Source organism: Lampetra planeri, chromosome 16 (assembly GCF_965212315.1).
Source record: "Lampetra planeri chromosome 16, kcLamPlan1.2.h2, whole genome shotgun sequence".
NCBI lineage: Eukaryota > Metazoa > Chordata > Hyperoartia > Petromyzontiformes > Petromyzontidae > Lampetra > Lampetra planeri.
Genome location: NC_136122.1, coordinates 11,408,908 through 11,423,284, shown reverse-complemented (window position 1 = coordinate 11,423,284; position 14,377 = coordinate 11,408,908). Strand labels below are relative to the sequence as shown.

At 50.4% G+C, this 14,377-nt stretch overlaps 1 protein-coding gene across 1 annotated transcript in view; it reads right to left on the bottom strand.

Annotated features, from left to right (window-relative positions):
- LOC144723047 (epidermal growth factor receptor kinase substrate 8-like) overlaps window positions 1-14,377 on the bottom strand; it is a 41,250-nt gene that overhangs the window by 7,402 nt on the left and 19,471 nt on the right. The window contains exons 9-19 of the mRNA XM_078601586.1: window positions 14,000-14,160; window positions 13,168-13,247; window positions 12,217-12,343; window positions 10,815-10,903; window positions 9,861-9,935; window positions 7,124-7,272; window positions 5,682-5,853; window positions 5,099-5,133; window positions 3,654-3,753; window positions 2,649-3,194; window positions 1,758-1,962 (exon numbers count right to left, since the gene is read on the bottom strand). Of these exons, the coding sequence (XP_078457712.1) occupies window positions 1,758-1,962; window positions 2,649-3,194; window positions 3,654-3,753; window positions 5,099-5,133; window positions 5,682-5,853; window positions 7,124-7,272; window positions 9,861-9,935; window positions 10,815-10,903; window positions 12,217-12,343; window positions 13,168-13,247; window positions 14,000-14,160 (1,739 nt within the window). The remainder of the gene's footprint in view (window positions 1-1,757; window positions 1,963-2,648; window positions 3,195-3,653; window positions 3,754-5,098; window positions 5,134-5,681; window positions 5,854-7,123; window positions 7,273-9,860; window positions 9,936-10,814; window positions 10,904-12,216; window positions 12,344-13,167; window positions 13,248-13,999; window positions 14,161-14,377) is intronic.

Sequence of the window (14,377 nt, the reverse complement as noted above, 5' to 3'; positions counted from 1 at the left end):
TTTTAACTCTCGCTGTGTCTCTGAAAGCAGAGATGGAGATTTGCGTACCGTCACCGAGCCTCCACTAAACTTTGCGTTTTATTGTCCGAATTTGCATTTTAACTCCAGGGCACTGGTAAATCGCAACGCGAGCCCTGGTCCTCCGGTATTTTCCACGCGTCCGCATTACTTAGAAGCTCAGTATTGTTTTTTATTGCCCCTACCCTCAGGCCCCGCAATAAAATCACGCCGGACGTGGGGAACCCCCGGCTCGAACCGACTTCGGAAGCGACAGGCGAGCGCTGGCGCGTTTCACTGCGCGCAGAGCGAGCGGGCTCGCTGCCGTAAAGGTCGCGAGTTCAAATCCATCATCCTGCCGGGGGTAGATATATATTTAAAAGTGCCACTTCGTGGGGGAAAAGTCAAACAGTGGTTGTTCTATGGCAGTGGTTCTCAGAGCGTGGCCCCCGGTAACACCGCTGGTATGCGACACTCCTCCGGGTGCTCCGCGGGGCTGTTATGCAAACGCCGGTTGATCCGAACAATCATATTTCGGACATTAATTAATATTTTCCACTTGATATACATTTTTTTTTAACTAAGTTTAACTACCCTGACTAAACTACCCCTAACCCGAACATCTAAATGTCCCCCCCCCCCTCATAAAAAATATTATAGTTGCGTAAACAAAAAAATCCGGTCATGTGAGTTCTTTAGTACGACTGGTATTTAGAGAGTTGAGTGAATGCGTTTTATCAGCAGGGGTGGAGGTGGAGGGGTGGCTGTGTGGGCCTCGGCAATGTTGGCATCGGCCGAGTGGTCGCTGGGCCACACGACGAGCGAGAGGCCACTGCTCCAGACGGTGCTGCTCTGGCCTCCACCAAGCCCGCCACTCAGTGGAGGCGGCCATTCCACAAGCAGTGGCACCAGCAAGCGCTGCCAGGGATGGGCCTCTGCCTTTCTTAAGTACCACTCTGTGGGGAAGTCAACGGCGGCTGCCCTGTGGATAGGGCTCGCCGCCGCTGGAGGGACACGCGAGTTCCACCACTGGCTCAGACCCCTCGATGCTCACCACCGCTTGCGTGGGTGGCCGGCAGGGCTCACCAGGTGAGGAGGGAGAACGTGGCGAACTTTGAGGTGTGACGGCATCAATCAGCAGCACTGACCAAGATGCCTGTGGCGTATAGCCTTGCTTATTTTCATATGAGGACTACAGTCAACCTGCTGTCTTCTTCTTGGTTCTTTTGGTAAAGTCACGTAGAAGGGAAATAATAAAATAATAAAAATAAAACATAATTAGAAAAAACCAAGAAGATGAATCCCTGCAGTCACGAAAGCTTTAAATCGAAATTTAACCTGCTGTCTGTTTAATGTTGAATGTTTCTGCCGCTCAGTTTGGTCATTTGCACTCTGATCAATCTCGCGGTAATTTGCACCGAGCGGATTTGCGCTGCTGGGATTTTTATATTTAGCTTCGATTAAAAATGGATCAATGTTTGCAATATTTAGCATTATTCGCGTGCTACCAGTTATTTTATGTTTTTGGTCTGATTTCTATTTACTTCATTGCTGTACTTTGTTTTATTTGTTTTTCGTTTGTCATTGTGGTGAACCAGATCGCTCATCCTGGTCTCTTGAGTCCTCGTCCGGCTAAACACCAAAATCAACTTGAAAGCCTGACCTCTTGAACTTCGCCCTGATGCACGGCGCGTTTAGACGAATCCGCTATCAATCTCCGACATCTATGACTTCATGTCTCTTGGGGGCGAGGTACTCACGTTCCTTCGGCGCTTGGTTGGCAGAGGAGGAGGACGCGGCAGAGGTGGAGGAGGCGAGGGTGGAGGACTTCCCGTGGCCCTCGTTTTCCCGAAGGCCCACGCCGTTGGGGGTGGAAAGCGCTGGCGAGAAGGACGGTGGTGGTGGTGCTGGCGCTCGCGGGAAGGAGTGTGGCATGAAGCCCCGCGATGGAGCAGGCGCCAGGCCCTGCGCAGCGACAGATACCGGCGTGACTAAAAAAATAAACAATTTTTTTGTTTGACCAGGTTAGGCCCAGAAGCGACCTGGCCACGTGCTTCTCTTTTTGCTGCTCAATAATGATCCAAAGCGCGCGTCACGCTCAGTGGTTCTTTGTGGAACTTTTCAGCTTATGTTTCACGTTCTAATTTAATGTATATGCTTCTGATCCATCCGTCATAGCGGACCGTATATGCACCTGAAACTAAAAACTTAACTTTTTATTTTAACCAGGTAAGTAAGGCCCGCTAGCTCTTTTCAATAGCGACTTGACCACAAATGAAAGCTCAACAAAGTGGCTTATCGTGTGGAAATTGACAGCAGCGAAATACTCTAAACGCGTGTTTCTTAATGTGGAGGGAGAAACCAGAGGAGCCGGAAACATACAAACTCTAAATATACAACAGGCGTCCTAGAGGGGATCGAACCCATGACTGTGTGTATACCAGGCGAGGTAGTTAACATGTCGCTATATAACGTCACGAAGCAATCCTTCTAGAGCAGCGTGCAGCTCCAGAGCTGCAGTTTGCCGACCCCTGGCTTAGGGAGCGAGAGAGGAAAAACAGAGAAGGGAGGGAGAGAGGGGGGGGGAAGGAGAGATGGACTGAAGCAAGACGGACGCAGAGAGAGGGGCGAGAGGCAGGGTAGCCACTTGCCATGGCGCTGGGTGCGTAGGTCGTGTGCAGCGGTGCCCGGGCTCCGTGCTGCACGTGGGGCAGCACCGGTTCGTACACCGTGGGCGCGCTGTAGTCGGAGGGCGGCAGCGAGGGCTGCCCAGGAGGAGCACCGCCAAACCCAAACGGCTGATGATGCTGCTGCTGCTGCTGCTGATGATGATGCTGCTGCTGCTGATGCGGCCCCACGTCCATGCCGTTGGCGAACCCGGCCGGGTACATCGCCTGCGGTCGCACCACCTCGTTCCGCGAGGATGCATACCACGGCTGCTGGCGGGCGCCGTAGAAATCGGCGAAGTTGGCCGGCTCGTCGTGAGAGAGGTGAGCTCGCAGCTGCTGCTGCTGGTGCAGCTGCTGGTGCACCTGTTGGTGCAGCTGCTGGTGCTGCTGCACGTGCGGAAAGACCCCGAGCGGGCTGGGTGCGCCGCCGGGCGCCTGCTCCAGCGGCAGCATGATGTTGGAGGGCACGTGGCCCAGCTCTCCGCTCTGGTTGCGCACCTTCCACCACTGGCGGGTGTCGTTCAGCACCTGGGGGGAGGCGGTCGCGGACCGTCGCTCGTGAAAGGAAAAGCACACGGACCGCGGCGCTGCGGAGGCAGCGAGGGGTTTGGTGGACCGCACGCGCTCGTGAAGCCGCCATGCTACCCGTGGGCGGTCGAGCTAGCCGTCACCTGACTTGCCACGTGATGGCAGAGCAGCAAGTGGATTCATATCCATTTGTAGTCCATCCATACGGGGATTGAGTGTTACCACCCCCTTGCACGTGTGGGTTTTCTCCGGGCACTCTGATTTGTATTACCGCATGCGTAAACACTCTTTAATGGAGTTGGCCAACCATAACGATAAAGGAACGCAGAGCTTGGACAATTGTCCTCTGCATCATTCTCTCTCAAAAATTGAACAATGTCCGCGAGTCCGGTCCATGGTGACAGACACCGCACTCCTGAGTCAACCGTTCAACAAGACCAAATGAGAGGCAGCACTAACCTCCAGGATGTCGTCCTTCTCCACCGAGATCTCGTTCTTGTTGCGTGCAGTGAACTTGTACGAAGCCCTGGCCATCCTCTTGCTGTGAGCATCGTCATCTCTACGGGGACACAAAGACAAAAATCCCACCCGTGTAGCCTTAACAAACTGTTGGGGCAATTGCTGTTAATCGAGCACCTATGAAGGTCGGCACGGCACACGAGGGGGTAGATGGCCAGCACCACGCCCGGCCGCCTTTGTCTCCCCAGTGGCGATGTTTACATATCGCAGCAGGTACTCATTTGAAGGCTGAGTAGACCTAGAGGAAGCCCAGGACCAGTTCAGATAATCGTCACCCGGGGTTGGCCGTGAGCGGGAATCGAACTCAGGTTGCCGGGTTCATAGTGCAGTGCGCTAACCGCCACACTACCGCTCCGCACACACCCACACGCGGGACTTGCAATCCACAGGTGGCTGGTTCGATTCAGTTGGGACGAAAGTTTCTTAAATCCCCGCCGTGCTGCCTCTGTCCACCCAGTGGTGCATCACTAGCGTTTGGCATTGCTGCTGCGTTGGGGTGCTTGGCTTTATTGGTACTGTTGCTGCTTTGTTGTAGCCCCCCCTCCCGCGCGCATTCTCAGCTCTCTCAGCCTCCCACTCCCCCCGTCCAGGTTCACGTCTCCCTCTCCTCGCGTCCACGCAACGCTCCCCTCCCCCTACCCCCCTCCCTTGCTCCTCCCCCCTCTCTTACCTATACAACCTCTTACCACGGTATCTCTCTCCCACTTCAGCAAAAACATTTTATTGCTGTGGTTTTCCCACCTGATGATGAGTGCTTGTGTTGCGATCGAAACGTCGTGATTTTATTTATTTTATTTTATACCTACGTGACTTTAGCGAAACAACCAAAGAGTATGGGTCCGACGATCGCTAGATCGTGTGTGGTGGGGTAAAGTTTGGGTACTCCCAGCTCACCCAAGATATCCAACCAGCATAGAGGAGTAGGCCAAAACATCCCACGAGAGGGGCTGTCTAGAGCTCCCCCTAGTGGAGGCTCTTCTGCAAGTGGTGGCGTGAGCAAGACATTGTAGGCCTGCTCCTGGACTGACGCAAGTCAGACCATTGTAAAATAAAATATACACACAGAATATACTTCTGCTGAAGATTTATTGCCCAGGAACAAATATCCGGCATTTCCAAACAGAAGTAATATTTGGGAATATTGGTTCCCAAAATGCATGCATTAGTTTGTGACTGTGGGAATCTTTGTTATTTACAATGTGTGTCATCTCTCTGCATCATATGTTAACCTTGCATTGAGGCCACTGGTCCAAACAAAACTTGCCCAGACGAGAGACAATGCAAACGGGAGGGTACAAACGAGACAGACAATAAGATGATCGTGGCCAAGCGCATCGAATCGTTTGGAGGGAGAATAATCGGCAACGGCCGTGAAAACAACTCACCTGAAACCCGGAGGAGTCTCCACATTTTCACGTTCCTGGCGGGAGACAAACAAACTCCGCGTCAATTTAACCCTCGCCCCACCGTGACAGCGACCAGCTCGTGTCCCTTAAACGTGCAGACACACACGTCTCCAATAGGTCAATCGAAGGGCCTGAAGCTCATTGGTCTCACAGATGGCGCAGTCGGCGGTTGCTATTGATATGCCTCAGGTGGCTATGGGACTTTATCACAGGAAGTCACGGGCCCTCTCCGGCCCAGGGGCTGTAGGTTCTCGACCCCTGGCGTCGAGGAGAAGGGGCAATGCGGGACCATCGCGGGGGTGACGAAGGAAGTGAGGGCTTGATGGAGGACGACGGGGCGATTCAAAGGTATGACAAGAGAGATTCAGCGGATGACGGAGGGATTGAGAGGGATGTTGGATGGATCGAGTGGATGATGGAGAGATCGAGGAGACGATGGATGGATCGAGGGGATGACAGAGGGATGGAGTGAGTGGATGACGGCAGGGTGGATTAAGCGGATGATGGACGGATCGAGTGGATGACGGAGGCAGCGAGGTGTTGACGAGGCGATGAAGGGTACCGTAATGGGGAGTTGGGTCTCCGGAGCGATCCTGCGTGGCGAGGAGGGCACGGGGCCGGCGTCGGGGGAGTCGTGCGCGTGGGCCATGGGAGGGACATTGAAACGCTCCGGCTCCCAGTTGGGGAAGCGTGGGATGTAGGACGGCAGGGGCTTGTCTGCCGGCCACTCTGCCCTGCATGGATCAACATCATCACCATTCAAGTCTGCTGGCCACTCTGCCCTGCATGGATCAACATTATCACCATTCAAGTCTGCCGGCCACTCTGCCCTGCATGGATCAACATCATCACCATTCAAGTCATCGTCGTCGTCGTCATCATCTATTAAATGTAATTATCATCAGCAGGAGCGGCAGCAGCAGCAGCATCAGTTGCTGTCATTATAATCACAACTGCCACCGAACCGAATCGCGTTTTGCTGGTGACTACAAGCGGCTTCTTCAGCAGCCAATCGAAGATGGCTGTAGTAATCGACGGCGAAACGTCGTTCTCGAATTGTGAACGTCGTGGGTTTACTCTCCAACACAGCGGCGTGCTGAAGTAGTAACTAACTCGCACGTTTTGTTTACGTGACGAACCCCTTACTAATTGGCTGTGTCGGTTGGGTGGCGGGTTGAACGACGCGTTTATATCCGCGCGATCTAACCCTTACACAAAAAGAACCTCTATTATGAGTGCAGTACAACGGCGCTAAGCCTCTCTAAATAACGCCGAGCCGCTTGTGGGCACGTGCCGAGCTTCAGAGGTGAACGGGACACCACCCTGCAACTTGCAGACGTTTCGGAACGGGAAAGGGTTCGTTGGCCGCGTCGGGTGGAGGAGGGGTGTACGAAACAACATTGTACATTTGGTGTTTGAACATCTTAACACCTGTTTTATTGCCAGAAGGGGTCAAATCTATTCTTATCTTTCATAATTGTGGATACTGTCTAAAAGGTCCCCATGATGTAGCTGATCACCCCTAGCTACAAATGCCCTGATAGTGGCGTTGTCTTTGTGCTGTTCGAATTTTGGCGTTCTTTGGCCTGCCACTGGTGGTGAGACGAGGCCATAAAGAAGGCTGCGAGTCTCACCACCGGTGTTAGGCCAGAGAACGTCAAAAGTCGAACAGCGCAAAGACAATGCCACTATTAGGGCATTTATAGCTCAGGGTGAGCAGCTACAAAATTGGACATTTTTTGCCACATACTGCCAAAAAATGTCCAATTTTGAGATTAATTATATCGATTCTGCCCATTCCATACCATAATAACATCAAAATACCGGGTTAATCATAATTTGCGATTGAATTACTGTGCCAATCCATTGCTGATCGATCCACGGATCGAGTACTGATTTGGCAGCCCCCCCCCCCACCCCTTCATTTTGATTGGCTAACATCAGCAGGTGCGGTGATTCCGTCGCAAGTCCCGCTGTCATTGTCACCACAGGTGCGCCTCTCACCTGGTGACGCTCCAGGCGTTGCCCAACGAGAGCCACAGCTTGCGCTGCTCGGGGTTGGGGCTCGTGTTGAGGATGTCGATGGCCTGGCGCGTGAGCAGAGGGCTCGCCACGGAGCGAACCAGATCCAGGCCGCCGCACGCGTGCAGTATCTGCGCTCGTGCCATCGGGAAAGGAGTTCGTTTCGTTAAATGCGTTCGTTTGTAAGCGTGAACTGACCGTTCACATACCCATCAACCCCTTATCAGTGCCTACCTTGTTACAGACCAATACAGACCTTATTGGTCATCCCGTGCCCTTATACATCTCAACGTTCATCCTATACACTATACACTAAACTATGCACTCCACTATACAATACACTATACACTACACTACTATGCACTACACTATACACTATTATACACATACCCGTCAACCCCTTATCAGTGCCTACCTTGTTACAGACCAATTCAGACCTTATTAGTCATCCCGTGCCCTTATACATCTCAACGTTCATCCTATACACTACACTATACACTAAACTATGCACTCCACTATACAATACACTATACACTACACTACTATGCACTACACTATACACTACTATACACATACCCATCAACCCCTTATCAGTGCCTACCTTGTTACAGACCAATTCAGACCTTATTGGTCATTCCGTGCCCTTATAAATATCAACGTTCATCCTAGAAAGTCCCATCGCAAGGGAGAAACACAAGCAGACAATACATTTGTTTTGCCCGTATTGAAATGGCTGTACGCCGTATGGACCTGAAAACTCAAATTCCCTGTACAGGATAACGGGTAATCCGTATGGGTTGACAGGTATGCGTTCAACAGTTTGCTTGTTCGTCACTGATATCTATATCTATCTGTGCATTCATTCATTCACTCATTTGTCTTAGCTGGTGTTTTAGCCCTGGTGCCATTCGCAACCGTGGCGGTTGCAAGTTGCGTCGTAAATATATGATGTAAAAAAATATATATACCTGTGACAAACCGGCACATGGCTAAGGAATAAAAATCAAGGCATAGAATTGACGCTCACACAAGCGACAGAGTGTCTTTCATTGGGTTTTCAATTTTATTATCCCGTAATGAGTAACACAGTCGCACACACAGATACAAAGATAAATGCACACAGACACAGACGCACAGGGACAAAGTCTGAGTTTTATACAGCCAGGAGGGCTGTTGACCGAGCCTCATGCCAGTGCGTTTTCCTCCCCTGCAGACCACGTGTCTATTGGTATAGCAATTTCCTGGTGATTCATGCCGCAGTAAACACATTAGCGGCGGGCCAAACAATGCATCGAACATTTGCGACTGACCGCGAGCTGCGTGCGATAACCGATACCGCTGATGCTTGGCAATTAAAAAAAACCCGTGAAAAATTAAAATTGACGAGGTTAATCTGTAATGCGGCGGTTATTGCCCCATCACACGCCGGCTTTTCTTTACCCCAAAAAAATGTGGTGCCTGTTCTGTATCTCACGACGGATTGCCTATGCCTAATCTCAGACAAAACTGTGCAGAACAATGTTCCGGTAATAGTTTTGGCACGTCACATCCATGTCGGGTTCATAGGAATATAGGGTACAATAATATGTATATGCACAGTTTTACAAGGATACTAATATAGGTTTGTTATGGACAGGCGAATTCATTGTGTGCCAAAGCAGCGAGTCCAGCAGGGTCCTGGAATGTGGAGTCAGGACTTGGTTATTGCAATCGGGTGACGTGAATGCACAGAGCAATGGGGGAGGCTGGATTCATTCAAAAGTTGGGACTGGCATCTGCCCAGTTGGCTGAAAGTGGCTCTCGTCTCTTAATAACAATACACATCCATTAGTCGATCAGTCCCGTGGGGCGGCACGGTTGTAAATATAATGAGCACAGTGCTAACTAGAGAAAACCCTATTTTTTTTCAGAAGCTACCTAGCCACAGATCATAGCTCAACGAAGCGGCTTATCACGTAGAAATGTATAGCGGCCAAATACTCTAAATGCGTGACGTTGATTCAAAATTTGGAGGGAAAAAGCGGAGGACTTGGAGAAAAATCCACTCGACCACGGGGAGAATATGCAAACTCCAAATATACAGATGTCAGGGTCGGGATCGAACCCACGACCTCCTGTATACCAGGCGAGGTAGTTAACATCTCGTGACCGTGGCACCGTAACCAACCACCGAGGCAACCGCCACAACCATAACTACCCCGAAACTGCAACCCAGTAACGAGCTCACAATCATACGCACGTATGCACACGGGCACGCACACACGCACACACGCACACACGCACACATACACACACACGCACACACGCACACGTGTACACACACACCCACGAAGCCCCCTGCGTAGCCTCTAACAGACCATTGGAGCAAGTGCTGTTGACGAGCACCTACAAAGGACAGCATGGGCTCAAGGCGGTGGCGTGCTCAGCCAGCACTACGCACGGCCACTTTTGACTCCCCTTTGCCAGTGTTTACACACCGCAACAGGTACTCGTTTGAGGCTGAGTCGACCTAGGGGGAGGCCCCAGGACCGGTTCAAATATCCGTCAATGATGTTGGCCTTGGGCGAGTGTCGAACTCAGGTCGACAGGTTGGTAGCGCAGCGCGCTAATCGCTGCACGACCACGCACTGGTACGCGCACGCACGCTCGCACGCAAGCGGCTTTACAGTATCCAAACATCATTTCCAAGGACTTTAGCCCGATGCTTTTCATGACTCACCATCTGCAGCGGTGGGAAGAGGCTGGTTATCAGGTCCTCTGCGCTTGGATTTTCAATGATTCCCTTTAGTCGGGCCTGCACGCACAACATCATTCAGTCAGAGGTTCACCCGTCACGGTTTCAATCGGTGTAAATCACCCGCCGCGAGACGTACACATCAGAAATGTGATCGTTGGTGAAGTAAACGGAACGGAAGCTCGCAGCGCGTGGGGTGACGCGTCGCGGTCCACCTCGAATAACACGACCGAAGTGCCGTGCAGCACAACAACCGCGCAAACCTACGTAGGTGTGAAGCTCAAATGCTTGGGCTTACAATGGGAAACAAAATGAAGGAGCACGTGGTTCAGACATAATGTGCAGGTTAGATCCATCATCGTATTGAGCGTAAAAAAATATGGCCTGAAGCAGGACGATGAGAGCACACCCGTGAGCACAACCACTGCAGAGATGGAGCGTCGCCATTGGCTCGTGCGCAGCTGCACGGCGAAACAATGCACGGCGAAACAATGCACGGCGAAACAATGCACGGCGAAACAATGCACGGCGAAACAATGCACGGCGAAACAATGCACGGCGAAACAATGCACGGCGAAACAATGCACGGCGAAACAATGCACGGCGAAACAATGCACGGCGAAACAATGCACGGCGAAACAATGCACGGCGAAACAATGCACGGCGAAACAATGCGTCGCGAGACCGTGAGAGATGGGAACGGCACGGGGCAGGCCTTTATACAGCAGTGGGTAGATCGTGGCTGATGATGATGATCACAATGACGCTGCTGATGATGAAAATATCTAAATGTGCGATTTCAAAATAACTGATTCACACATCCACGAGTCGACGTAGTTTGAAACGGCAACCGGGTCAGAGGCAAGTAGGGGGTGCCGATTTTTGGGAAAATAAAAAAAACTGGTGGGGGGGGGGGAAGGGGCCCGGCGGTTCACTCACCAGCAGGTTGAACCCGTACTTGAACTTCTGGAAGATGTCAACAAAGTCTTCGTGCGGAGGGGGCTTGGAGCGCAGCGTCAGGATTCCGTCTGTCCCACACAAGGAGGGAAGAGTAGGGAGATGATCGTTGTGGATAGGGGGGGAGGCGGGGAGTGGGCAGGAGGTGGACAGGAGGCAGCTAGGCCCAGGGCCAGTTACTGTTTGTCAGGTTGGATGGTGATCCCAGGGCTGTAATTTTTTTTTTCAAATTCAAGTCCTTCCCTTGACTGTTTCACCACCGCCCGTGCCCAATGTCAAACAACTAACACTGCTTTAAACATTGAGTTATTGCAGTTATGCGTTTGAAAGGCGATTTTACGAGTTTGTAAAGCTAAATAAAAGTTAAAAACGAATAAAACTGGTATTCATTTCAGTGTGCAGCCCGTGGCAATGCACACATTCATGCAATGGCTTTGATTACCAAATAACACGATAGGATTTGACGTAGGATTACAGTATTCCATTTCACCCATTTATAAAGCAGAAGATATACTTGTGAACTGCTCAATATCGGAGGCTGTGGCCCTGCAACTATGGTCACCTACCTGTCCAGGTTTTGACCTGTCCAGTTTTTGACTTGTCGAGGTCCAGGTCAAAACCAGTCAGATAAATTACATCTGAAATCTGCGTTTCGGGTGGCAGGAATTGATAAGCACTGAGATCTGGCACGGGTTATTGCGCTGAAGCGGATCGCAGTGTAGCTGCCCGGTTTCGATAACAGACCTCTTGCTGACTGAGACATCTGCTCGGCTTTCGTAGACAGTCGGTAGCTCCCTAAAGCGCCCGCGTAAATCGAACACTAGCCGGGTGCACCGCTCCATCTCCTTTGAAGTGGCGCCGTCCCTTCTTGTTGTCTCAGGGCACAATAAAGGGACGTAAAGCTGCCTGCCAGATGTAAAATAATTATGGTTGAAATATAAAACGAAGTGACGGTAAAATTGCACCGTAAATCAGTTTAGGAACCGCGTAGCACTTCCCCTTTGGCTGGTGTTCCAGGAAGTCTAAACTAGCTGAGCTGTGTTCTACTCACTTCCTGTCAATTATTGATTTGTTAGTAAAAATCATCATCATTGTCATTAACGTCATGGTCATCGTTATCAACAATGGATCACCAATGCCGTCTTTGTTGTCGTCCTCACTGTCATCAGTATCAGCAGCAACCTTGTCATCTTCATCATTATTACGAACAACACTATCATCATCGTTGTTATCATCATCACTGTCATCATCATCATCATCATCGTGACCATCTCTACGCTCAACAATTGGCACCACCGCCAATGTGTGTAGAGTCTCTGGGTGGTGGCGACAATAACGATGACGGTGATGACTATGGCTGCTGTCAGCGGTCTTTGCGCCTGACCTCCATTCTTCTTCTTCTTGCTGCGCTTCTGCTTCTTGCGTTTGCCCAGCTCGTCGAACGCCTGCGCCGCCTTCTGCAGCTTCGCTACGAAGCCCTCGATCTCGTCGAAGAGGTGGTTCAGCATCTCCTACTCGATCGCCAGTGACATGCACCGCCGAGGGTAGAGGGGTCGGTGGGGGGACAGAAACAATGGATATCAACTTCTTGGTTCTTTCGGTAAAGTCACGTAGAAGGGAAATAATAAAATAATAAAAATAAAACATTATAAAATACAATTCTCACGACGTTTCGGCCACAACGCAAGCAGCCGTCCTCAGGTGAAGAACAGGTCTGTCGGAAAGACAGCGTCTGAATGAACACCACCAAGCTTGGCAGCGTATATTTAAGCTGACCTGTTCTTCATCTGAGGACGGCTGCTTGCGTTGTGGCCGAAACGTCGTGAGAATTGTATTTTATTATGTTTTATTTTTATTATTTTATTATTTCCCTTCTACGTGACTTTACCGAAAGAACCAAGAAGATGAATCCCTGCAGTCACGAAAGCTTTAAATCGAAATTTAATGGATATCAACACAGAATCGTTTAAGCTAAAGGAGCAGCCTGGCAATTACTTTCTCACGCCAACCGCTAGCGAGAGAGCCTCCATTTGAGAAAGCTCCATAGAGAGTAGGACAATGTTCTTCATCACAAGGCCCACGGGCCCTGGCTGCCCCTGGTGGCGTTTAGTGCGGCCCCTGACGTGCAGCCTCCGACAATACACATCATCGTGCTGTCAAACCTCCAATGGTTTCAAATGTGTGGTGGCCCATACCCTTAAGATGTCTTAATTAGTGAAGAACGCTGGGGTAGGAGGACTCCCCCCTCCTTAAAAATTAGTGCTGATGCTCCTCCCAGACATCAATATAAAACACAATTCTGGTGTTTTTTTTATCGCCATTGATTTGTCGTTACCGTATCTCGCTGCACACGTTTTTGCCTAAACTCCGGCACGTCCTCCAGCTCTTGCTCAAGATCCAGACTGTCCCTGTCTCCTGCGGGGTGGGGGAGAAGGCGGCGGCCACATTACTTCTGGATACAGCCACATTTGCAAATGTGGTTTGAAACTTTGATCATTACCTGCTGTGTATCGATAGTTCAATGTTAACGTACCATTTTATTCAGGGGCTACTTACTGCGTGGTGTTATCTTGGTGTGGTCTAGGACTGTTTTGCTGTTGTTTTTGTTTTCTTGGCCAATTATGATAAATCGAACTCATATAACGAAATAATTCATTATTTATTCATATTTAGTGGCTTGCTTAACATTTTTCTCTTTTTTTGCACTCCTATCATGGTGTTTGTATTGTTTGCTGTTGTAACTTGCTGACCTGCCCATACTGGGACATCTATAAAAAAAAGAGCTTCATAGCTCATCGGATTCCTCCTCCAGGCTAAATAAAGATTCTGATTGTGATGGGGACCCAGGGCTGTTATGGAACTGCGGGGCCCTCTTTTCATATTCAATTCCTTCCCTTTGACCGTTTCATCACCGCTTATGCCCAAACAACAATCCTTACTGTACATTGATTTTCACCTTGGTTATTGTAGTTATGTTTTTTACATGATAGACGAATTGTAAAGCTAAGTCAAAGTTAAAATATCTATGGGACCTGTTTACCAGCATCCAAAATGATGACAAATAAGAATAGGTTTTACCCTTTCTGGCAATATTAAAGTTAAAAATATTAATTTCAGCACATAGCCGGCGGCAATACACACAGTGATGCAATGAAACCACGTCGCACCTTGATCATTCGGGAACATGTTCCAGATGGCCACCTTGCTGCGCGAGTCCACCTGGGTGAGCGTGGGGGGCGGCCGGGGGGCTGGCTCACTCGTCATCATCGTCGGGCTGGGGGGGGCCTGTTTTTGGGACATTTCCGGTTCTCCGTGCGGCTCCCTGGGCCTGCGAGAGGAGCGGACGTGGGGTGAAGGGGGGAATGGGGGGGACGCCGACCGGCGAGCTCGCCACAGGAACTACAATGCGATGATTGAGACAGACGCAATTCGGATTTTGTACAGAGGGTTTAAAAATGTGGCCGTTATCTCAAGACGGTTTACAGAGACAGTGAGATATTGTTTGATAGAAGCACTCGGTCATAGGTCTTCTATATGTGTGTGAG